This window comes from Stegodyphus dumicola, chromosome 1 (genome assembly GCF_044657685.1).
Source record: "Stegodyphus dumicola isolate Sdum_Otavi_A_Nest chromosome 1, ASM4465768v1".
In the NCBI taxonomy this organism is placed as follows: Eukaryota; Metazoa; Arthropoda; class Arachnida; order Araneae; family Eresidae; genus Stegodyphus; species Stegodyphus dumicola.
In genome coordinates this window covers 95,664,613-95,691,447 of record NC_140768.1, presented here as the reverse complement: position 1 = coordinate 95,691,447, position 26,835 = coordinate 95,664,613, and the positions used below count along the sequence as shown (strand labels likewise).

Below are 26,835 nucleotides of genomic sequence, written 5' to 3'. Positions count from 1 at the left end.
TGCTGGAGTCCTGGTTGCAGGCATGGAAAATAAAAATAAACATAAAAAAATCAGATGCCATCCTATTCACTAGAAAAAGGAACACTGATGCTGTAATTCATGTAAATATATATAATACATTTAATGTATAACGGACGGTAAAGGCTAAGCTAAAATTATCTAATTCAGTTAATGTTGAAGATTGCATTGTTCCTTAATCTTCGAATTGGATCCAGCTTATTATTTTTTGCAGACTGTTAGAGCAATTTTATAAAAGTAAGCTTGAACTTTCGATTATGTCAAATAGAATTTCCGATATACATTTACTAATATGTAAAGGATCTACAAAGTGAATGTTTCGAAGTCCATTAAACAAAAAGTGGAATTTCTGCAAAAAATGGATAAAGGCATAATCCTTTGTTTCTCTAACCATTCTGAAATCGGTTTATCAATTTCACGCTGCTCAGTAGCGAGGGGGGGACGCCGCAGATTGGAAGTTGATCTGTCAGCACTAGCCTTATCTTCAGGGCAGATGTTTTTATTTTATTTGGCTTATAATTCCTTACTAAATGTAGTATTTCATCTCGATGTACTCCGTCTTTGATATGATTTAAATCAAATTCCTCGTCATTATAATTCGCTTCCGATAAAGAAAAAAGTAATGCAGAGGTTATTGAAAATGAAAAAATTTCGATTGACAAATTAGTTGGTATTCTCGACACAGCAATAATTATCTTATTTTGTCAGACAATTTCCAGCATTTCAAAGAGGCTTGCTTTAGAACACTGTGTTGTGAAATTTATAAAAACATATTGTCATCATTAAGTACAAGGTATCTGAAATGGAACAATTACGCCACCAGATTAGAACCACCTTTACTTCCGGTACTATTGCAAAAAGTCAGTTACAGAATGTCACCAAGTAATGTGTACAACTTTAGATACTAATATTGTATCATATGACACTGTGAAGGATTCATACTGAAAGTCTATGTCCTTAAAATGATGCTTCTTCACTCTGCATAAAGCCTGGGCAATGCCACATATTTTAGGCTAGCTAACATCATGTATAACATATATATGTTGATTTGAGGTAATATCAACTGACAAAAGGAAGTGTTATATAGTCAAGCTGGACAGTTTTAATTATTATTGGAGGGACTTAAGAAAGAAACCATGTTTCTTTGCTGTACAAAACACTGAAGGTAACAGCCGCCTGGGAGCAGTTCTTTATTTAATGGGAGTTTTGCAACTGGTATACACAAATCCATGAATGGACAGGACTCAGTACAGAAGAGATAAAAGATGCCTGGAATCATGCCATTTCCTAGGCCTTTTCAGATAATTTCACATGCATGATAATGCTGATACTTATGATTAAGGCTACAAAACAGTGGTTTGATTAATAGTGAAAATTAATAGTAAAAGCTGTCAGAGTGGTCTATTTACTCACTGCATTGAAATCCCATAAAAAAAGATCCTGCAATACAGGTAGTTGTTGTATATATGTTAACAATAAGCAGTATGGTTCTATAGAGGAAATAAAGACTGCACTTTGATCAGCATACAAAAAAAGGTTTTGCATTTTTCTGACATGCCTCAAAATCAAACATCATTTAAAAAATAAATAAATATGAAAATATATATTTAAAATACTAAGTCAGACCACAGTTTCACAACAGGGCAATGCCCTCTCTATCAGATGACTGAGTAACATAAGAGTAGCAGAAATTTAAAATTTTAAGAATGCAAAAGAATTTGCAGTAATTTTATATCCTCCAAATATTTCAATATGATAACATTAGCTAATTTAGCTAGTAATATTGTATATCACACTACTACTACTACTGTAAGTATATGTAATTGTTATTGCAAGGAAATTAAAATACGATACTTATTATTTATACCTCTTTTTGAAGGGGGAGATAAAGATAAAACTTGTTAAGTAAACTGATCATTTTTTAACATAATTAAATTATATATATTAAAATATAATTACATAATAGTATATTTACATATAAACACGTACATACACACATATATAAAAATGATATAAAATGATGTTTGAGCTTATAAAAAAAGCTCAAACATGATACTAATTTAAAGATTTTAGCACTCAGAGAAGAGATACAACATTGCAATTAGAGACGGACATATTCTTTTGACACACAATGTATCATAATGCCTTACTAAATAATAATCAGTCTACTTTGCGAGATAGGAACACAGAAATAAATTAACATATTCAGAAAAATTGCCTGAAAATGTGCAAAATCTTGATTATAGACCTTTATTGTTCATACACCTACTATTTTCACAAATGCAATGTTATATAAAAAAATAACAAAGTTAAAAATGAAGATAATTTTATTAATAAAAACAATACATAAAAATTCATAAACCTAATATACAAGTATTACAACAATAACAAACAGATTTAAGTCTTTCAGTTTATCTAAAAAACAAAATGAATATAATATAAATACACATCTTTGGCAGATAAGATATTGAAATTTTACATTCCAACACTATTTACGGAATAATATTTATCACATAATGAGACTTTGGGAAGAAAGACATCCAAAATTCTCAAGTTTTCTTTTTGATTCAATAAATCTTTAAACTAGTTAATTAATAAAATGTATGAATTACTTTAATTCTACCACATATATATTCAATTACATGATAAATTACAGATACATACTTTAAACCAATATTACATTTTTACAATTTCAATAACTTAAATGCAGTTAAATTTCATATTCAATCTTCTTTTTTATACACATTTTATTTATTTACTTTTTTAACATGTTGAGCGTGGCGCCAAATTTGCTGTCCTTTCCGTTCAGCCGGCAGCGAGCTAAGCCATATTTTTGTTTAGAATGTTTCAATACATTTCATTAAAACTAAATTTGATCACATTTCACCGAGACTATATTTATTTTCTAACTTTAATACTGTCAGTCCCACGGACCAACGCCAGCCAAACGAAAATTCCAGTGCCGGTCCCCGCCAGCCTCACTGAAAGTTCACTGCCGGCCCCCGGGGACTGGCGCCGTAATCAACATGTTAATAAAAAGGAAATGACAATACACAAATGTTACACTGTAGAATTCTGATAATTCGTGACTGCATAATCCATATGCATTTTTGGATATAAAACAAAATTATGGCCCTCTAACAGCCAAGTAATAAAGTCACTGAACACTGGTACTTTGGTCCAGGGCATGCATCCTGTAATATGGATATGAGCCAGTTTCCCTTAAAAATTCTCTATGGGGCATCCCTTCGTCTCGCACATAGCACTGTGCGTATCACCATATTCAATTTTTAAAAAAATCAATTTTTAGAAAATTTGACTCTGTGAATTTAATAGTAATTTTTTTCTGATACAGTCAAATACCAAAAATCCGCCCACCTGAAATCTGCATTGCCTCTCAAAATATAAATATTCAGTTTACAGGTTCCGGAAACCGCAACATTAAGTACGAAATATCGAAGAAAAAATACTTACGGATAATGATGTCATAATTAACGAATAATAATGAGTCAAAATGGAAACACCAAATTATTCACATCATGATAAAAGTTTTTCCCCCCTCTAATCTGCATCGAGGTAAGAAAGCAGACAATTCACTCAACTCTTCTTTCAAGTTCACGATTCACGTTGTATTTTCTGAGCCTTGTTATTTCACGAGACTATTTAAAGCTGCCTTTTTTTTTTAATTCGGATATTTTGTGGATAAATTAAGAATATTTCAAATTTCATCTCTTTTTAATACAATTTCAGATTAGTAACGCACTCATGATTTTACTGCTAGCAACGTTGAAAAACACAAACACGTTGCATTGATGGTAATGTAAAAAGTGCAAATTATGTAAAAGATGGAGACAGGTGCTACTCCTTGGTTTATAACAGAATCATATGGAATTGTGATACCCTTGTGTATGATACATGCAAAAATAAAGAAAAGCTGTTGACACTTTACAGCAACAGTGATTCTAACACCGGAATCCGAAACCGGAAATCTTTGAATGAGAAGAAATTGGCAAACCTTGATGCTGTGTATATATAATACAATGAATAATATAATCAATTTATAAATGCAATAATAATTTAATGCATATAATAAGTTATTGCAATAATGTATATAATAATTTAATTAAATATATCTAATACGCCTTATTTATTTTGCACTTTTAGCCTGAATATTATGATTTATCTTTTCTGTCCTGAAATCCGCACAACCTCTGGTCCCAAGCTTTGCGGATTTCTGGAATTTTACTGTTTAAATATAAAAATAAGTGTAGTCTATCAATAAAACATATTGATTAAATATTGAATTTAACATTTTTTTGCATAACTATTTTCTATAAAAATCAGCAATCATGAACTTGCAAATTATTTATTTTTAATAAATCATTACCTCTGGGGTTTTATTTCATTACCTTTTAATTTTGAGTTTGTGTGGTTACATTTGGAAAAAATATCTCCATACAGGCTTTTGAGAGATGAACTTCAAATGAAATGGACATCATATCTAGTTTGCTAACATTCCATCACTGCAAATGCAGACCAGCTTACATCACTAGCAAATAATGGTGGATTAATAAAAATAATGACAGCAAAGATTTATGTGGCATTAAAAATCAAAACAATGGTAACAAGTTAAAAAAAACTTAAAGTTTTCTTTTAATAAATCCAAAATTTCAATTCTAGCATTTTTTGTAAGCTAGAATTGAAATTCTTATTCTCATTCACTTTTACTCTCATTTTTTGTGACATTATTAATCCAACAGCATAAGTGTGGAATATGATGGACTTCGCACAGGGTTCCAATTTACGGAATACCAAACAGCTAAAGTTTTTACAAACAGTGTATTTATTTATTTACCTAGTTTTTCTTTCTTTTAATAGCATAACAGTGCAGTTTGCGAATCGTGTGTGGCTCTTGCAGGCGAGTGACGTGGCTCTTATGCAAATAAAATGTATGTATGAGATATTATAAACTAGAAATATACAATGTCCAAAAGAAAGTAATTAGTTTATTTCTTTTTACGGAGTTATCAGCAGTTTTTTCCCATTTGAAATCTATTCAAATACTTTTAAAATGAAATATGAATTTTGAAAAATCTAGCTGTGACGTTTGAACTTTCCTAAATTCCAACATAAAGCTGTTACTGAGATTCAACACCTGACGTAGAAGTCATTTAAAAGTAATTTCAAAGGTGGATATACATTTTTGCTAACGCATAAAATATTTTAGTGAGTTTTTGCATAAGAATTTCTAACCTCAATAATAATAATAATAATAATAATAATAATAATAATAATAATAATAAAAGGAAGAGGGGGGTTTACATTACATCTAAAGTTGTTTTGTGTGTTACCTTTATTTATTAAATATCATGTTCTTCGCATTTAAACCATAAAACTCAATTCAACAGCAATATCAAAAATAATTTAAAAAGAGCATATCTTTAAAATTTCCAATACACAGTCTTGCATAATTTCCCCCCCCAGTAAAGTGTTGCCATTTCTTGCTTTGAAATCATTGAGTTTATTAATCAAAAATTCGTTAAAATGTTACAAAATATTAAATAGGTAATAAAATAAATTTCAAATTCCAAATAACGGCTTAGCATATTTGGTGGAAGATTACGTTATTCAAAATTTGATGGCTCTAGATACTGTTGTTTTATCACAGTGCGAGAAACATACATACATTCATGCAAATTCTTCGTTATTTAATTTCTTTAAATATAATGGAGGGCTCTAATAATTGGTGGCAACAATTTGAAAAGCGAAGTGCCATTTATAGAGAACCAACGCAAAATGCCAAAATTAAATTAATAGCCCTTCTAGGCAAATTGCACCTTTGGGCTTTAAGACTTCATATTTAATCTTTCTTTCTTAACCCCTTTGTACAAATATTTTTATTGGATAAAGATCTTTGTTAAATAATTTAAAAAGTAAGATCTTTTTAGTCATTTATGTGCAAATAATTCAAATTTAAAGTAAAAATTAGAAAGGGAAGAATGTAAACAAAACTCGGAAGAGATCCACAAAATTTACTAATCATACCGAGGTACAAGGATTATCAGAATTCTATCATGCTTGCAGACTAAAATAAAAGAAAAGAAAGAATTAAATGCCCCTTTTTCGAATATTACGAATAAGAAATTTAAAAATAGAACTAATTAACCATCTGCTACAGGAGTTGTATATTTCAGAGATTCTGGAAGATTACACACCTTTTTTCTATACAAATGAGGAATGAAAATTACATTTTACATATTCTTAACCACATCTATGTTATTTGATACACATGTACACGGTTTTCGACCGAATACTGCAGTATACGATATTAATCTGCCTCTGACTTTTCATTGTTCTCATTCATTAATAATGTTGAAGATGAAGTCTCTGACTATATGTACAAAGAATTAAAAAAGATAAAAAACTGGTTTTAGTATAATCTTAAACAATCATCCATTTTTTATTGCTGGTGGTAAATCACTAAAATAAGGATGTTGCATAGCTTCATCAGCTGATATTCTCATAGCAGGATTGCACACCAAGAGTTTCTGCAAAAAATTCCATAGAGTGGATATTAATATTACAAGTAACGTTCAACAATTTTTATTTATATACAAAATAAGTAGCTTTTGCATTACCAAAAACATATACAAAACTAGGATATATGCGACTTCTAAAACCTTGTGGAGACAGCAAAGGCTTTAACAACAGAATCTGTTATGACATATATAGTTATATGATTACCACACACTGAAGATTTTCAGTGATTTAAACCTCTAATTAGATAACATTAAAAAGCACAATACATATTTTACATTTATTTAATAATTAAAGGTAATGTAAATAGTACATAATTTTATTGGAAAAAAATATATTGGCAGCCTTTTGGCATTAGTAACTAACTAAAGTCAATTTATTTAACTACAAACTTACACATAACACATTTATATATATATTAATGAGGGGGGACCCTCTTCCAGCTATATATTTTGTACATAAATACAAATAAACAATCAAAGTAATGTATAGGAATGGCTCTTATACTCTGCATTATTGACATTTGAATTCAGGGATTTAACAAAAAGAACAAGTTTTGCAGTCTTTTCCATACCTAACTTATTTTTCAATTCGTTGTGTACAATTCCGAAAGTAGAAAACATTCTTTCAACCCCTGCTAATGAAGCTCTTATTATATTTAACATTTCAATGATATCCAATTCTCTTCTTTCCCTATACATTCTTTCACAACAATCACCAATTTCTATCACTCAAGTGTGGTCTCTAACTTGATTGCTATGAAAACTGTTTTGATTATTGATAGATTGTGCTAGCACTGTGGATTAAACATGACCCACCCTTTTCCCTTCCTAAACCTCCCATTACATTCTTCTTTTTAGTCAGTTTGATTTTAGACTCAAAATTGATCAGGAAAATTAAGTTCCTTTTAACTGCTTTAATTCTTTGATTGTTATTGTATTTCAATTCTGTTGAATTATATTAAGCCTGAAAAGCTGATGAATATAATTAACGATTTTGTAAATATTAACCATCATCTTTAGTTTGATCATTCAACATCAATCTTCATAATTTGAATTTGAACAACTGCCTCATTTTCAAAAAAGAGGTGCTGCAGAAAGATGGAAAATGAATTCCAGATTTCAATGTATTGCTGCATACATTTCTTCTACCAATTCATTCCTTTTCACTTGCTAATAAGGCTTTATATTTTGGTGAAAAAATATATGCTGATCAAAGTGCTAGTTTACATTGAGTTTTAAATAATTTTAAGCATAAATATGTATCAAGATTTTTCAAGCCATTTTCAAGATCTTTCCGAACTTGAACAGCTTAAGTAATACTGCAGTTGTTCTACTGGATTTTATCCAAAGAAACAGAAGCTAGTTTCAAACGAAGCAAGAGATCTTTTACGTTTTGTTTCACTGTCATATTAAGAACTTTAAACCAAATATTTTTCTCTATTATATCTTGATTCTCTTCCAGAATTTCCATGAAAATTGGCCTAGTTCTCTCTCTAGTTCTCAAGTGAGTAAATAAATAAATATAAATAAAATTGTTTTCTCCCCATGCAGTGAAGTGCATAACGAATATTAATAGAAAGCTAAGTTAGAAAATTAAAAATACAACAGAATGTGCATTTAATATTTAATAAATAAAAATAATAAATATGTCTTTTGGATATCGAGAAAATACCAGAAAATTCTCACTCTTTTAAAAAGCTTATATAAGCGACATGAAAACCTCTCAATTCGTCCGTTAGTTAGTTAGTTGTTGTTTTAAGAGTTTGTTTAGAAAACTGCTTTTGTTGACCGTAGCGAATTCGCGGATTAGCTTTCTTTTAGCTGTTTTGAATTAAAAGTCTGTTGAACATTTGAATAGTTAAAAGATAACTACTGTGAGACATTGTAATATTGTGCAAAGAGCTGAGGAAATTTAAGCATTTTGTTTTATTTGTTGTGATAATAAAAAATTCTGTTCATTTTTCTTCAGACTTGTGCATTCAATACATAACGAGCCCGTACTCATGCAACAATTTTTGGTGTCAGAAGTGGGATATTGAATGCCAATCACAAGAGCGATAGAAGAACAGTTAAGGCAATTCATGGCAGCCTTTGATGCATTTAAAAAAAAAGATGAAAGACTTCGTTAACCCATTAACCGCCAAAACTACAAGAAATGTTTCTTTTCTCTTGAAAATAATAACAAATATTAAATTAACCATTTATAACATAAATTTACATTGAAACTAAAAAAATGCTCTTACCTGTGGAAAAAGCGAGTGTTGCGTTCTCACACCGGCAGTGGAATAAGACTACGGATGTTTAGTGAGTAGGATTGTACTAGTGTGATGTTTCTTTTGAGTGGAGCGCAGGATTACTTTTTAGCTGTATAACATTTTATAAATCTACAAATAACTTTACTTGTAATTAATTTATTATTAAAATATACATTGTATTTCTTTTACAAATGCAGATTATTTCAATTAAAAGATTCAAGCATGATTACAATCATGATGTAAAGCTACATTACATACTTTGCATCTATAAACAGTCTGGCTATGGTACTCTTTCCAACAAAGTCTTTTGTTATCAACGGACTTTACGATAAAATGTATACCATCTTTATGCAATGGTTTTTGAATGCTGAACTTACTAGGTCTTCCTGTTGCTGATCTATTTCTAGCTAATTCTACACTCTTAATAGGAGTTTGCAAAAGGAATAATGCATTCTCGCTTCTGAAATCTAAAAGAGACTTTATATTTCCAGTAGTAAAAAGTGATGATATTTAGTAAGTTTAGATAAGGTCTCACCTCATATAATTTATCAGTATTGTCAAATGCAAATTATGCTTCATATTTCTGTACTGCAAACATGATAGCGATTCTCGTACAACAGGAACAGAAATGCCCTTATCAAAAGACCAATATATTTTTTCTTGAGGTAAAGAATGATATCCTGTACGCAATAATATTCCAATAAATCTTCTCATATAGGCTTCAGATGCAATAAATTCTGAGCTTTTTTTTTTTTTTTTCTTAGCGTACATATTTGTCTGTTCAACGAGAAGAGAATAAATAACTAAACTAAAAAGAAAATCGAAAATCTGTGCACTAGTTTTACCTTGTATTTTGTCTTTTATAATTTCTCTTCTATTTCTTTCTTCATGTTCTTCCTGAGACATAACTAACAGTTCTTTTTTAATCCACTTCAAGATTTCAGTCTTCTGCTTTTTAAATTTTAGTATGACTATAACTGCTTTTAGAAGGCTGAAACTTACTTCTTACGTGAATTTCAACTTTCCCAGCAGTATCATTTGGTAAAATATCATTATCATTATTTAAAACATTGCCATTCCTTTTTTCTTTGTCACTAGCTTCTGCAATTTCTGGGGGAACAACAACATCAGTTTCATTCTGGTCATTATTAATTTTATCATCATCTGTTCCTTCATCAAAAAATTTTTGAAAGGGCTTTTTCTAATGTAAGATACCTCGTTCTAGGCATTTTTAAACAACCAGAACATGAAACAGAACATCGAAAGGAATGAATGAAAAAGGAGATTGATTGTTTCCTGCTGACATTGTGTCAAAACAACACCTGTTTTCCCTTCCTTCGCAACACAAATATAAACATCTGACTGATGTAATGTTCTGATAAATGGTCACCTTGAATAAAAATATACCACTCATAAAGACAGCGATTCATTCGGTAAATATTTTCAGCAAAAATACCCGGTCGGAAATTTTGCTTAAAGTACGAGATTAATTATTATAAATAAAATGATTGTTGAAGGCAAATATTTTTTTACAGAAATAATCTTCATAATATTTCCTACACAAAATCATCTGCTGCTATAAAATATCTTAAGTAGTTATATTTATATACGCATTTATTTTGACTGGTGCGTCAACGCTACACCAGCGGCTAATGGGTTAAAAGAGATTAAATCCGTTAAAGAGGATACGAAATCTAATCAGGAAAAGATTGAAACAGGACAAGAAAAGATGAAAAGAGAAATTATCTGCATAATAGAACATAAATTCGAAGCTATGGAAGGCAGAATAGACAAGGTTGAAAACGAAGTTGGGCAAAGAAAAAAAAAAAAAAAAGAAGTTTCTTCTGTCAAAGAACAAATAGAAGAATTTCAGCTGTAGAACAACAAATCGATTATAGAGTTTCTTCTGTAAAAGATCAAATAGAAGAAAGAGTTTCTGCTGTGAAGCAACGAGCAGAGGAAGAGTTTCTGCTGTCCAACAAACAAACTGATGACAGGGTTTCTGCTGCCATCACAAAAGAAGTTGACAGCCTAAAGAAGTGCATAGCAACAGCAGGAAACAATTCTGAAGGTTTTAAATTTCTATCTATGCCTGCTCGTCCCTCTCTGAAGCTATCTACATATGATGGGAAGACCTCCTGGCAAATGCATAAGACACAATTTTCTATAGTTGCGGAAGTGAATGGATGGGATTCCCAAGCTAAGGCCTGTAATCTCGCTGCTTCTTTGAGAGCAGACGCAGCAGATATCCTTCAGGCTCTTCCCGAAAACCAAACAGTAGATTTCGAAGCTCTGTCTGGCACTTTGGAGCTGCGGTTTGGAGAGAAATGTTTGAAAGACTACAGTAGGCTTCAGTTAACATCCCGGCAACAGAAAACACGGAAACACTCCAGGAACTCGCCACAGATGTTGAAAAGCTGTCCCATCTCGCCTATCTGGAGTGCCCAACAGAAACAAGAGAAATCTTGCCCTGCAATACCTTATCGACGGCATCCAGGATCCTGAAATACAGAAAGCTCCGGGAATGGCGGATGTCAAAGATTTAAAAAGCGCTTTGTTGTACGCCTTGAAATATGAGGTACCCAAGCAAACAACCTTTAGAGGTTGCTACTAGTCAGAGCTGCGTGAGTCCACAGGCCAGTGGATAAAAGTCTTCATCTCCTCTGGAATGGCTTTCCTCTGTTCTGACACCAGTTCTTTCGTTATTTTCTTCCTTCACGTTCGTAGGGGTTTTGTGTGGATTTGGAGTGAATAATGACGACACTTGTGATGAAGTATAGAAACACACTTTATTTACCAATATTAATCAGGACAGCTCCGAAACACTTTTACAGTCGTCGAAGATCTACAATAAACAAGCTGGAACAAACAGCGGCACAGCCTTCATAGTGTCAGGCAATAATGGTGGAGACAGCTTCACTGGAAAGCACCAGAGTACAGCTTCCGACTCTGCTCGATTGTTCTCAGAACTCCACATACTCTCGAGACTCTCAACGCTACAACTCGTGATGCACTCGACGATACACAAGAGTATAGCTCTTGATTCAGCACAGTCTAAGATAAAACTCAATGATGCACTAATTCGCGATACACTAAAAGACTCTTTCGAGACACTCGCTCAATGACTAACTATCAGCTCGCTAGACGAGACACACACACTCGATTCGACCAGAGAAGTCAATGTTTGATACAGAGTAGGAGTGAGAACAAATTCGCTCTAAGGTGTTGGGAAATGTGGTATTGAAGGGCACATATGATGTCATTGCAGAACAGCCCAGGGCATGGATAATAAAATGGATGATTTGACAAGATAAGTGAATGCCTTGAGATGAAATATTGTTGAGAGGAAACCAACCCTAAAGTGCTGGAACTGCAGTGTTGAAGGCCACATATGAAGGAACTGTAGAACACCTCAGAGCACTGAAAATAAGAGAGGTACATTACTTTTAATTAAATGCCATGGGACAGAAAAGGAGTGACAAGAAACCAAAGTGTTGGAACTGTGAGCTGAAAGCTACGCACGAAAGAATTGCAGAAAACCCCAGAGTACAGAAATTAAGATCATTTCCCAGCAATGACACAGGAAACAAATTAATGACAATATCAAAGGAACGGAGGTTTCCAGATAATGAAAAACCCTGTTTTAAAGAGCTTAAGATTTCTACAGTGAGTGGCAACAGTAACGGATTGTCCATCAACGGGAATATCAATGGAGTTCCTTGCAATATGATCATTGACACAAGAGCTAATGTTACCATCATTCGGAAAGATTTAGCTCAACAGTTTATAGATAAACTTATTTGGACACCATCCTGTGTTAACCTTCAGACTGCGTCTGGTGATAAGATCGACATAGCTGGGAAGTTAAATGTGAACTTCACGTTTGGAAATGCCGCTTACCATCACACCGCATATGTGGTGGATATTGCAGATCTATGCACATTCAGATTGGACTTTTTAAGGAAATACGATTTTTCCATAGACTTCAAAAACAACAAACTGCTCTCAGCATCTGACTATCCATCCTCAGAAGGAACCTGGAAATGCCGATGCCTTGTCTAAAAGACCCAGCTCAGAAAGCTGCCGAAATCATACTAGGGTCGAAAAGAAATGCAAGACTACCAGCTGTTCTCCATTTTAGATGCTCATCGGTCATGACCCTCGTCTTTCATGTGATCTTTTGTCTGGTCACCTTCCGGTTGCACCTTCATCGCCTGAGGAAGACATCCAAGATTCCCAGGCCGGTTTGAAGTGATGCAAGTGCGAGTCAACTTGGCGACGGAAAGGGTGAAGATCTGATGCGACACGAGAGCTGCTGGACAACCATTCAACGAGGGAGACAGGGTGTGGTTGCGGAACCCGATTTGACGATTAGACAAAAAAGACTCAGGCCTAAATTACAGTCACCTTGGGATGGCCGTACACAGTCCTAAACAGGCTGAATGAAGTCATGGTTTGGATCCATAAGTCTTCAAACTCTAAACCTAGTCGTTCATTATGACAGGTTAGTTCATTACTATGGCCATAGCACATAGTGTAAATAATTGTAAATACTGTAAGACCATGGTCCTTTTTGTTTCTAAATGAGTATTTGATTTGACTTGTACTTAGTATTTGATTTGTTTAAGTTATTGTTCCCGTTGTTCATTTGTCAACATTTATTGTTCATGTTGTTTGATATTGTAATGTAATGTTTATTTTTGCATTTTTGACTTAATTATAAGTTTGGCTTCCTATCCAGGGATTGTACTGCCCGAGACATGCAGTCCTTGGGAAAGGGGGCAGTGTTATGGATTTGGCCTTTAATTAGTTAATGTTAGTATAATTATAAATAAAATTGCTTTATTCCCCGTGCAGTGCAGCGCGTGACGAATATTAAAAGAAAGCTAAGCCGGAAAATTAAAAATACAAGAAGTTGTGCATTTAATAATTATTAAATAAATACCTCTTTTGGATTTCGAGAAAATAACAGAAAATTCTCGCTCATTTAAAAAGCTTATATAAGCGGCACGAAAACCTCTCAATTCGTTCGTTCGTTAGTTGTTATTTTAAGAGTTTGTTTAGAAAACTGCTCTTGTTGACTGTAGCGAATTCGCAGATTAGCTTTCTTTAGCTTTTTTAATCAAGTCTGTTGAACATTTGAGTAGTTAAAAGATAACTACTGTGAGATATTGTAATACCACACGAATAGCTGAGGAAATTTAAGCATTTTGTTTTATTTGTTGCGATAACAGAAAATTTTGTTCATTTTTCATCGGCCTTGTGCATTCAATTCATAACGAACCCAACAAGCAAGCAAGACTATATTTAAATAAGCTTCACTGAACTTATTACATATAACTTGGGAAAGCTGGTGATTTTGAAAATATTTCATGTTCAGTAACATTTGATAATAACAATGAATTCAGTATATGTGCTGAAGAACCATAAGGTACAACTGAAAACAGTTTTCTAATTCTTTTCTCCTTTTTGAAAAATTTGCTGCATCACTTGTACAATAATGACATATCAATAATTTCCACAGTGATTTCTTATTATCTGCACCCCCACCAAAAAAATTCCACACTTATGGGCAACTTTGGAAAGCATTCACAAACTTCTTCTGATGGAAGAGAAACCTTTGTTTGGGTATCTTTACATCTGTTTCAATAATGTATCCATGTAATCTGCTATTTTTGTACATTTTTCTTTTCCCATACAAGACATACATACAACTAGCTCTCTCTCTCTCTTTTTTCCCACAGTAGTTCCCTCTATGAACACAGTAATCAGTTTTCTTTATTGAAAAAAGAGAGAGAGAGAACTGCACAAACTTAGCATCATACACAACCTCAGCATTGCAAAACTAGCCATGATCACAATCACTCAAGAACAGCTGAAACTTCAGTGTAATAAATATAGAAGGCAAACTTCACAATTCTATTATGATTTGTTAATGACAAAATAACTGTCTCAAGAAATAATTATCAGAAAAATGACTGTTGAACATTAAAAGTGCAAATTCATGCACATTCAAACACGTTTGCTACATATATACAGTGGTGTTGGCACATAAATACTTTTTGGCAACAATGTAGGTTGTCACAAACATTTTTTTGTGACATGATGCATTGCTTCAATACTTTTCTGTGGATTTTTGGTGGAGATGACACATTGCAAATATCATAGCAACCATATAACATTATACATACTGTTTGATAATTAAAACATTAATGCATTTTTTATCTCTACATATCATTTAATAATTTAACACTAAGTCCCTTTAGTGGAGACAGCATACCCATTAATTTTGTGAAATAATATTCCCCCCCCCCCCACACACACAACAAACTGATACAAAAATACTTTTCCTATAGTACAATTTTGAGCATAAATATATTTACATATCTGATGATCTATTTTAGATTTTAGCAAAAAATGATGCTTTTATCACACATTTAATTAGATCATCAGATTTATGCTTGAGACTAGATGGGCATGGTAGTGACACAATTTCTTACGTAATACAAACATGACTTGTTCAAAATATTTTAAACAATTTCACTTCTTTAGAAAGGATGTTTTCTATTCAGTAATTAAAATCTTTTTTAAAGATTACAGATTCCCTTAAACTTATTTTTAAATATTTCGCACCAAAGAAGCAGAAGAAAATCAGATTTTAATCTCTAGATGCCCTGCACCTAACTATAAGTAAAGCTATAAATAATAGACGAAGGGACTACTTTGTTGTAATTAATTCTCATATGTCTGACCTAATCAGAACAAGCCTACGAGTTTTATCATGGCAGAGAATACAAGATCGTGTCAACTGTTGGCATGAGTCTTGAACGCCATATAGTACTGACAGTACTACTTTGCTCTGTTCCATTCCAATTTTGAAGGAAAGCAGCTTTGGGAGACAGGTTCGAGTGTCTCCCATCTCTCTTCCCCTACCATCAAGAGAACTTTTGGCTCGCTATACATTTTGTATGCCCCTGATGCCACACAGACCATATACATTTACAAGCAGCCATGAGAAAAGCTGGGGCCATTGAAAGGGCAATCAGCTTGACTAACCACCATACCAAGTGGGCGGTTGGACTACTTTAATATTGTTACGAAATGTACAGGCGCGGTAAGATAGCTTCTCCGCATAGCAGGTTTAGGGTTGCCATAATATAGCAAGGGAAGGCAGGGTTACCACATTTGGTGATATACCATGGACAGTTGGAGAACCTTCTGGAACAAATTCTTATCGGTTTAGCCCAGAATAATCTCGAACACAAGCCGAAAGCTATATAAACCCTGCTGTCTTGCAGTCGTTAATATCGAGTGTGTGTGTCTCGTCTAGCGAGCTGATAGTCAGTCATTGAGCGAGTGTCTCGAAAGAGTCTTTTAGTGCATCGTCGAGTTTTGTCTTATACTTTGCTGAGTTGAGAGCTATACTCTTGTGTATCGTCGAGTGCATCACGAGTTGTAGCGTGGAGAGTCTCGAGAGTACACGGAGTTCTGAGAACAATCGAGCAGAGATGGAAGCTGTACTCTGATGCTTTCCAGTGAAGCTGTCTCCAGCGATATTGCCTGACAGTGTGAAGGCTGTGGCGCTGATTGTTCCAGCGTGTTTATTGTAGATCTTCAACGACTGTAAAAGTGTTTCGGAGCTGTCCTGATTAATATTGGTAAATAAAGTGTGTTTCGATACGTCACCACAAGTGTCGTCATTATTCACTCCAAATCCACACAAAACCCCTACGAATGTGAAGGAAGAAAATAACGTAACAACTGGTGTCAGAACAGAAAAAAATTGTAACAACTGGTGTCAGAAGTGGGTTTTGTGAGTGAATGCCAGTGACCCACCTGCAGAGGAAAGGCATTGCGGAGGAGATGAAGACTTTGATAGACATTTTAGCCGAGATAAAAGGCGGATATGATACGATGAAGGCTGAAATGAAATCTCGACTGACTGAGATAAAAGCTGGATATAAAGAGATGACAGCTGAGATCAAAGCTGGACTGAAAGAGATGAAAGCCTGACTGGAAGAGAAGAAAGCCCGACAAGAAGAAATAAATGGTGGCCAAGAAAAGGTGCGAGATCAACTCTAACAGGTGAAAGTGAAGCTTACAGAAGAAACTGGAGCCATAAAAGATGATGTGGAAATGAGAGAAGTGGCTTCTGAAGAATTAAAGGATGAAGGAAGCAACTAACAAACTGCCTGAGAAAGATCAAGAAATGATGGATGAAGCATCTAACAGGATTAACGAAAAAGAATGAAAACATGAAGAAATAAAAGATGGTAAAGAAGTTTTTGATTTTTAAGTGCCTGAAGTGGAAGCGGAAGAAAGTGAAAATGCGATTATTGAGTTCTTCGAAACTGATAGTGAAGTTATAAAAACGCAGTCAGCAAGTGTTGAACCATCTGAAAGTTCATGTGCTGCTGAGATTGAAGAAGCTGAAGCAGTGTGCTCCAGTATTACAAGAAAATTCACCCATCTCACAAACTATGTGCGCGTCTAATAGTGCTGATTGTGCGGATAAGGACTTAATTCTAAACCAGGATGCTTCCGTTTGTAAAGAATCGGGTTCCGTTCATGACTCTGATGCAGAATTTGGAGCTGGTTCCTAGGAAACGAAGGAAAATGAGCATGTACTATCTGCTAAAAATACTGAGGTGAACTGCAGACATGCTGCGAATGAACTACAGAGTGGTGAACAAACTGTTTCACATCTTTCTGTGGATGAAAAGTCTGAAAGGACTATATCTTCAGACTGTAATATGCAAAACAGAAATGCATCTGAGAACTGCAGTGGAAAAGTATTTGACCTGGGTATATCTTAATGAAAAGACTGAGACTGAAATTCATTCTTGACTTTAATTTGTATAATTTAAAATTGTGACGTGTTTAATTTGTGTATATAACTTGTACATAGTGTAAATGTTTGTTTCTTTAGTTATGTTATTTGTTTGTTTTATTACGTTTCGTTTGTACCAAATTAGGCTTCTGACCAAGGGTTGTACTGTCCGGAACGTGCAGTCCTTGGGAGGGGGCAGTGTTACAAAATGCGCAGCCACTGTAAGATAGCTTCCCTACATAGCAGGTTTAGGGTTGCCATAATATAGCACGGGAATGCAGGGTTGCCACATTTGGCGAGAAAATTCACAATAAACCATGGACGGTTGGAGAACCTTCTGGAACGAATTCTTATCGGTTTAGGACAGAATATTCTCGAACACAAGCCGAAAGCTATATAAACCCTGCTGGCCCGCAGTCAGTTAGTATTGAGTATGTGTGTGCCTCATCTAGCGAACTGATAGTCAGTCATTGAGCGAGTGTCTTGAAGTCTAGCACCGAGTTTGTAGTCGAGTACATCCTGAGAGTCTTTTAGTGTATTGCGAATCAGTGCATCATCGAGTTTTATCTTAGACTGTGCTGAGTCAATATCTATACTCTTGTGTATCGTCGAGTGCATCACGAGTTGTAGCATGGAGTGTCTCGAGAGTACGTGGAGTTCTGAGAACGATCAAGCAGAGTCGGAAGCTGTACTCTGGTGCTTTGCAGTGAAATTGTATCCACCGTTATTGCCTGACAGTGTGAAGGCTGTGTCGCTGATTGTTCCAGCGTGTTTATTGTAGATCTTCGACAACTGTAAAAGTGTTTTGGAGCTGTCCTGATTAATATTGGTAAATAAAGTGTGTTTCGATACTTCATCAAGTGTCGTCGTTATTCACTCCAAATCCACATGAACATGAAGGAAAAAAATAATGCAACAACTGATGTCAGAAAAGAAAAAGATCTTAACAATATTGTTAAAACACTGGAAAGAGAAGAGTAATTTAAAGTAATACAGTTACTAGAAATATTAAAATTGTACCTGAAGTAAATCCTTTCCTTTTGAATTTAGTTTTGGGACCACTTGTGCAAAACTTGCTGTTGGATGATATAAAGGGAATGGCTATAAAGAGATAATAGACAAATCATGTAAAGAAAAATGCAATCATTATTTAATATTCTGAAAAACACTACCATAGCATATCATTTAATTGTTATACAAATAAACTGAAAATGCATTTAAGTTAGTGCACTTATTTAATAATTTCTAATATAACTTGTTTCTTTAGAAATGACTTGAATATAATCTAATTTGAAATTCATCAAAATTTCTTAGTACTTTCTGTTAAAAAAGCCCTCTTCCCTTTTTAATGCTTTAATGATAATTTGATAATCTATGTTAAAAATATTTCCTTGATATAAATATTGGTACTGTAAAATACATATCCTTGTGTGAAAGTTCATTTACTTAAGAAAAAGCAGTTATCAATTTTCACTAATTACTTTCCTTTTATTGAGAAGTGATTCAGATCACAATAAAACATTCATTAATCTAAATGCATTTTTGGCTGATATACCACATGATATTTAAATGATTATTAAAAAGCTCCTTTTAAGGATTCTGTTTCAAATCTTAAAAGTGATAATTAAATTTTAAAATCAACTTTTCAAGAATTTAATATCATATACATTGGCTCCCAAAAGTGTTTGTACACTTATGATTTTCATTGAAATAGGGCTCTATCCATTTATTAAAAGTAAACTTTCTGAGCGAGATTTTAATAATAAGATCTATAATCTATTCGTAACAAAATTACATGAAATAGTTTTAAAATATAGCGAAACTTTATTTTTAAGAAATTAATAATCAAAAAATGATAAACATTTTATCTCACAAAAGTCTTTGTACACTGAAATATTTTTGGATAAATTCAAAATTAGAATTATCCTTTCCCTCTTTTTTTAATTTTTACATTGTAGTAGCATTAAAAAATTGTTTGCTTTAATTTTTTATAGTTTACTTCATAATATTCTATTTATTATTGAAAAATGGGTCCCAGTTGTAAAGAAATTATAAAAAGCATTCGAAAATTGATAATTTTTCACCATAGTAGTGGTAAATCAATTCGAAATATCGCTAAATTAGTTAATTTATCCTATTCTACAGTGCAGTATGTGATAAAATGCTTTAAAGAAGAAAATCGGATTGAAAACAAGGTAAGAAAAGGTTGACCGAGAAAGTTAACTAAATGTGATAAGATATTTATTATTAGAAAATTTGTGAAAAACCCACATTTGTTTGTAAAAGTTTCTGCAGAATTTAATGCAAAGTTTTCTACTTCAAATTCACCTTAAACTGTTCGACGAATTCTCAGAGAAACTGGATTACATGGGCTTTCTGCCCATAAAAAAAATTTTTGTTAGTGAGAAAAACAGAAAACTTAGGCTTTCATTCGCAAAATACACCCAGAACGTACTGGATTAATGTCCTATTTGCTGATGAAAGCAAATTTAACATTTTTGGTTCCGATGGTCGAATAACTGTATGGAGAAGAAAAAATGAGGTACTTCATTCTAAGAACTTGGAACAGTTGCGCATGGCGGTGGAGGTGTTCTTATGTGTGTGTGTGTGGGGGGGGACATGACAGCATCAGGACTATAAGAGAGAATTTTAAATTATCAGTCCAAAATTTGGGTACTGGAAACAACTTTATTTTTAATCATGATAACGATCCTAAGTATATGGCTCTCAACGTTCGCCTGTAGTTTCTGTATAATTGTCCTCAGGTTTTGAAAACACCACCTCAGTCGCCAGATTTAAACCCCATAGAACACATCTGGAAAGAGCTGGATGTTAAAGTACGAAAACACGGCATCAAAACGAAAAGCGAACTCAAAACAGCCATGATGGAAGAATGGATGAACATTGATACAGAAATTACATAAAAAAAAAAAAAAAAAAAAAAAAAAAAAAAAAAAAGGAACTAGTAAAATCTATTCCCAGATGTTTAAAAGCTCTGTTGTGGATGCTAAAGGATATCCTACTAATATTAATTTAATGAAAAATTTACTTCTATGTCAAGATTTTTTTGAAGTGTATGAAGAATTTTGCGAGACAAAATGTTTGTCATTTTTTGATTATTCATTTCTTAAAAATAAAGTTTCGCTAAATTTTAAAAATATTTCATGTAATTTTGCTACGAATAGATTACAGATCTTATTATTATTAAAATCTCAATCAGAAAGTTTACTTTTAATTAATGGATAGAGCCCTATTTCAATGAAAATCATAAGTGTACGAACATTTTTGGGAGCCACTGTATGTGCGAATCAGCATTTATTACATAAGAACTATGAAATCCACATAAAAAGTGGATAGGTGCATCTTGAAGATGATCTGCATGTTGATTAACCATGAAATTATGTCATGATATATCACAAAGATGGATGCGTTTAACGTGGCAATATAAAATTTCAAACTGACAGGTAAATGTTAATATCCTATTCAAAATTCAAATCATTATGTAAGATGATCATAGATGTTAGCACATCATCAACAGCAAAAATTTGGGAATCAAGGGTACATATTAATCATATAGTTTATTGACCAACTTAAGTTCAAGATGCTCATTTAGAATTATGCTGGAATAAAACTATTTACAAACAGAACAGGAAATAATAATAATAATAATAAACATACACATACCTTATAATCAGGAAGTTGAGTCATTCCAGGCCAAGTTTCTTCTGTTGGCGTGCCCAAAAGCGTGGAATTGTTAAGAAAAATATAACACTCATATGTATTATAAAATATGAATGCATCAAAATTTTAATCATTGCGCAAAATGCTCATAAAATGTATTTTTAAAATTAGACTACAACCACTAACCTTACTCAAAATTACCCAATGAAATCAAATTTAATCATAAAGCATATCATTAAAAAAAAAAAAGTAATCCGCTCTTCCATATAAGAGACACGCAAGTACAGGTAATCCTTAATTTATGGATGTAATCCAGTCCAGTGGTCCTGCTGTACATATAATATTTATAAACAATTTATTTGGAGACATATACATACACGCTACATACATATATACTTTGTGAAATTAACATATTAAATTAGTTAACATGGGAGAGGACAGAAAAATATATACCAGATGTCTAGTTAAAAACATCAGGTGAACAATTATTACTAATTTAGATGATTCTTTGGAACTAGAACTGTTTTTTGACCAGCTTCTTTAAACAAACAGAATAAATATATTTGGATAAAATTTGCTCTTAAAAATTTATTTTTAATTATTCAATGTATATTTTTACATACAAAATATATTATCTAGCTTTTACATATTTTTACAATGAGATATGAATGATTTTTGATTTTCAGCAGCCAATCTGCATTTGTAAATTGAAAAATACTTACCTTTTTTTTTTTTTTTTTTTTTTTAAACAATGCTCTGATCTTTAGCTTGTTGAGTAAGCAAGAAACTGAAATCTAAATTTATAATGAAATATTACTTTTTATATTTTATAACAGACTAAAAACAGAATTTTAAATTTAAACGAGAGAACAGTTAAAGGATATTTAAAAATCCTTTTAAGCTGGTCATCAACATCACTTCCAGGAAATAGAGGGCGACCAGCATTTGCAAGCTCTATATATTAAAAAAAATAATAATTAATTAATGTCATAAAAATCTTACCAAGTATCTGTCATTATAACTATGACAGGTACCTGTTTATGTGGCTATGTAGGGTACGAAAAGCACAAGAATATATCTTGCTACAGCTACTGCTTGTTACATAGTATCTTTTGAAAGAATAAAATGTTACCACTTTCACATTTTATTAAGGACCAATCAAAAGATTTCTGCAAATTAATAAAGCAATAAGAAAGCATTAAAATATAGCAACTTTCAAACAGGACTTCATATTCTTTGACGTAATTCTGAGTAAGCACACACTTATTAACATAAATATATTTATACTTTTATCAAGGTTTTAAACATGCTGTCTTGAAGAAGGCAAAAGGTCAGTTTTATAATCTGTGAATGTTTCAAAACATTATATGCACAGAGATGAGATAGTCAAATTTCAAAAATAATGGAAATCATAAAATAATAAACAACAAACAACAAAAATCAAATAATTTAGATCACATTAAAGATCTGAAACAAACTTCATTTGGAAACTTTTTTTCCTGTTCTAGCTCACAGGGCTGGGGGGGGGGAATATAACATTCTAATAGAGTACAGCTGCTTTAAGGAATACATATCTTAATATTATAGAAAATAGGTGGAAGACAGACAGAGATTATAAGGTAAGAAAACCAAGGAGGCAACAAAAGTAAACATTTTAATTCTTAATCATGAACATTACTGATGGGTGCAATAAACATGTGTTTAATTTTATCTTCAATTGAACATTTTGACACTATCACATCAAATACAAATAATTAACACTAGGTTCAATTAACATAACAAAATTTACAATTCTTTAACTGCATAGTGGATAGAAACGCATACATATAGAGAATCATTGCTATTTAAATATTCTCTCTCTCTTTTTTACAGTCTTAAGTACTACACTAACATATTAAAGTCGCCATAACATAAAAATAAAGATTTTATCCTAATTTTGGAACTCAACTCCTGAATAAATATTCATATTTTAACACTTTATTTACATAATCATCTCTAAGTGTTACATAATTATCACTACATGCAAGAAGGAGGTGAAGGGTACTTGCATGAGCTGACTTTGGGAATTCCTAATTTAAAACAACTTATGCAGTGTTGAAGAATAACTTTCTGAGAGTCAGACTGCTAATGAATTCACAAAACTCGTTCTTAACATAGTTCGATACAGTTTGCAGAGTGAAGCCGTTTTTTTATCACGCTAAATATCAGTTCAGAGCAAACTCGTTATAGTATGCTGGTCATCAACATCACTTCCAGGAAATAGAGAGCGACCAGCATTTGCAAGCTCTATATATTTAAAAAAAAAAAAAAAAAAAAAAAAAAAAAAAAAAAAAAAAACATAATTAATTAATGCCATAAAAATCTTAGCAAGTATCTGTCATTATAACTATGACAGGTACCTGGTTTATGTGACTATGTAGGGTATGAAAAACACAAGAATATATCTTGCTACAGCTATTGCTTGTTACGTAATATCTTCTGAAAGAATAAAATATTACCACTTTCACATTTTATTAAGGACACTTTATAGTCTGTCAGAAAACAAGATCACTAGGCCAGGAGAGTTGCATGTCATCAGTAAGAGCCTGATTTTTTACAAGTCCACAACAGTCTTTTTATGAACTCTGGAACAGGAACACCATGCCCAGAATATCACACCTCATCATTTGCTAGCAGAAGCCAATATTCTAAATTGTAAAATCAGGAATGTAAATGCTCACACATCTTATTATTTCCCTTACTCATTTAAGAATAGTCCAGAAGATGGAGTTAGATTAATTTTACTCTGGCACTAGGTTCGCTTAATAGTGTTACATCTCATTCATTTTATAACTCAGAATGCAGAAAAATTATATCATCTGCAGAATTACCTAATCATTGCCACATGTTCTATTCAAATACTATAAATCTAAAACGATGTATAAAAGAAATTTAACAAATAAAAAAGAAACAGTTTCTCACAGGAGATTCAGCGCCACTTACCTAATACGCTACATTCCGCTGTGTGTTACATTCTGCTGTGTCCGAAACAGACTGGGGACAATATTTGCTGCTAATACGAAACACTTATTTCCTTGAATTTCATTAGAGATATATTTCTCATTCAATTTATTCAGTTCTCACTTCACGAGAAGGCGAAATAAATAAAAACTAAAAATATCTTCATTAAAAATTCAAAAACAAAAACTAGTGGGCCAATGCCTGCAGTGCCTCGAAATCTGTCTTCTTGGGCCCCAGGTTGCTTAAAGCATATGCCCTGAACAAGTGGCCAGCTTGTCACAGGACTCCCAGTGTTTAGTCCCCAAGCGAACTTGGTACTCATTTTATCGACCCAAAGGATGGAAATCAAGGGATGAAAAGCTGAGTCGACCTTGTCCAGCACAGGGATTGAAACCTGGACCTGTGGTGCTGCTGCGTGAGGTTCTAGCCACGGCGTTACTGGTCCTCCCATTAAAAATTCAAAGATATAGAAAAACATAAAACACTAAATAGAGTTAAAACAATTTAAAAAAAACGTTTAAAATTAAAATTAAGAGTTTCTGCGCAAAAACAAGCAATTCAGCTAGCAGGCAAAAAGGCAGATTTTTCGGTGCACAAAACTAAGTTTCCTTTTGGTTCCACTCAGCAAAAACACACTGAAAATGCATCACTATTCTACCATGTTTCAAATGTAAACAAATATAAAACTGTGTGTGTGTGTGTGGGGGGGAAATTAGGCTTAGTCGCACTTAAACGAATTTTAAATTTCTGATAATTCTACAGCTATCACATGCAGATTAACTAAAGGCATAAAAACCTTATTAGAAGATAGGAACGTAATTTAATGATTTTTAAAAGCAAAAAAGGCACAATTTATCAACACACACATTTAAAAAAAAAAAAAAACCACAACTGAGCTTACGGAGCTGGGGAGCAGAGTGAGCACATATACATATATATACATGCATACTTTTGGTGCGGCTGAGTGCAACCAAAAAGGGAGGCGCGCAACTACATGTTATAACAGTCCTATGTACAAAATTCCAACATTCTGAGGCTAGTCGTCTTTGAGTTATGAAAGATACACACATACATACAGATGTCATTAAAAGATCTCTTTTGAATCCATTTTATAATGCGTTTGAGGAAAAAGAGTCCTTTATTCTGCCATTACATACAGATGTCACGAACAAACATCATTCAATTGTATTTGGTAGAAGTAAAAATGAATATTTTTGTTGAAATATGATACCTGGAATTTTTCGTGATTACAATACTTCCTTTATTTTTGTAAAAAGAAGTAAAAAAAAAAAAAACCAACACAACTTTCTACTAGTTATTAACCTAAGTCCCTTGTATAGGAATCATTACCTTTTTCTAACCCCAAGCAAATAAATAGCAGCCACCCCCCCCCAAAAAAAAACATTTTCACCAAAATTTTTTCTATTTTTAATTATTAATTAAAAGCCATCTTCTGATGCAGCCCTGCCTCACTTGAGCCTAATTGGTCCAACACAATCCTGCCACAACCTTTTCTGAATCAACTAGAATCACGCAGCAACTAAAAATTAAATGCCGCATGCATTTTTTACAGCATCGCAAGAAAGATGAAGTAGGGTATTTTCCTCTTCTCGTCCACCGTGGGAAATTCTCCCATGCATCACTCCCGAACAAAATATCTCTTATGAAAATAAGACATTTGTCTAGGCTTCTGTTTGCATCACAGCTTAAGGAATAAGCAAACAATAAATGGCGACAAATCAAGACAAGCATCCATAACCTTTTACCTCCTATTATGAAATCAATTTTAATTATCCCTTCTGGGCTTTCAGGCCTTCACCCATAAGAAGTCTTTTTCAAAATGCATGTCTACCTTTTGTGGCTCAATTCTCATTAAGGGATGAGAAAGCATTCTCTTTTTTTCTGCAACATACACAGAAAATTAAAAGGATCCTTTAATCACATTTAATTGTTAAACTTTTACTGGTGCCTACCACTCAACCTGACATTTTCTGTCAAGTTTCAACACAGTTAGAAATAACCTGTGAACCAGCCAGAATCTCTACATAACAATACCAGTCTTCTAAGCTTCATAGTTTTTTAAAGGGATTACAGCAGCTTATACAACACACATGGCCAAACTATGGCTTGCAAAGTAACAAGCATAGTTTCATTTTTAAAGATAATTACAGCATGATTCAGTACAGATATGCATGTCTTTTTTTTAAAATAAAAGTAATTTAATATTTTAAACTGCATTATGCACACAGCACTTAAAATATACTCCTTAAGCTAGTTCTCAAAGTAAGAAACAACAAATAGTTCCGTTTATGCGATAAACATGTCCTTGGCAAGGCTATATTTAGGAAATGTAGGAATTAATAGGAAAAGGGAAACAGGCCAAAACTTTATGATAGAAACTGGTGTGGGAGAAACTTTTTGGGGCAGGGAGAGTCTTGGGTCTGACCATCGAAGGCTATCTAATACTTGAAATTGCAACACTACAATCACTTTTATAGCTTTGAATGGTTTG

General features: G+C 32.9%; 1 protein-coding gene across 1 annotated transcript in view; it reads right to left on the bottom strand.

Moving 5' to 3' along the window:
* Positions 1 to 840: 840 nt before the first annotated feature.
* Positions 841 to 26,835, bottom strand: part of Cdk5 (Cyclin-dependent kinase 5) — a 111,288-nt gene continuing 85,293 nt past the window's right edge. Inside the window, exons 8-11 of the mRNA XM_085817880.1 lie at positions 22,208 to 22,277; positions 21,327 to 21,387; positions 18,663 to 18,743; positions 841 to 6,566 (exon numbers count right to left, since the gene is read on the bottom strand). Coding sequence (XP_085674006.1) covers positions 6,468 to 6,566; positions 18,663 to 18,743; positions 21,327 to 21,387; positions 22,208 to 22,277 — 311 coding nt within the window. The 3' untranslated portion in view covers positions 841 to 6,467. The remainder of the gene's footprint in view (positions 6,567 to 18,662; positions 18,744 to 21,326; positions 21,388 to 22,207; positions 22,278 to 26,835) is intronic.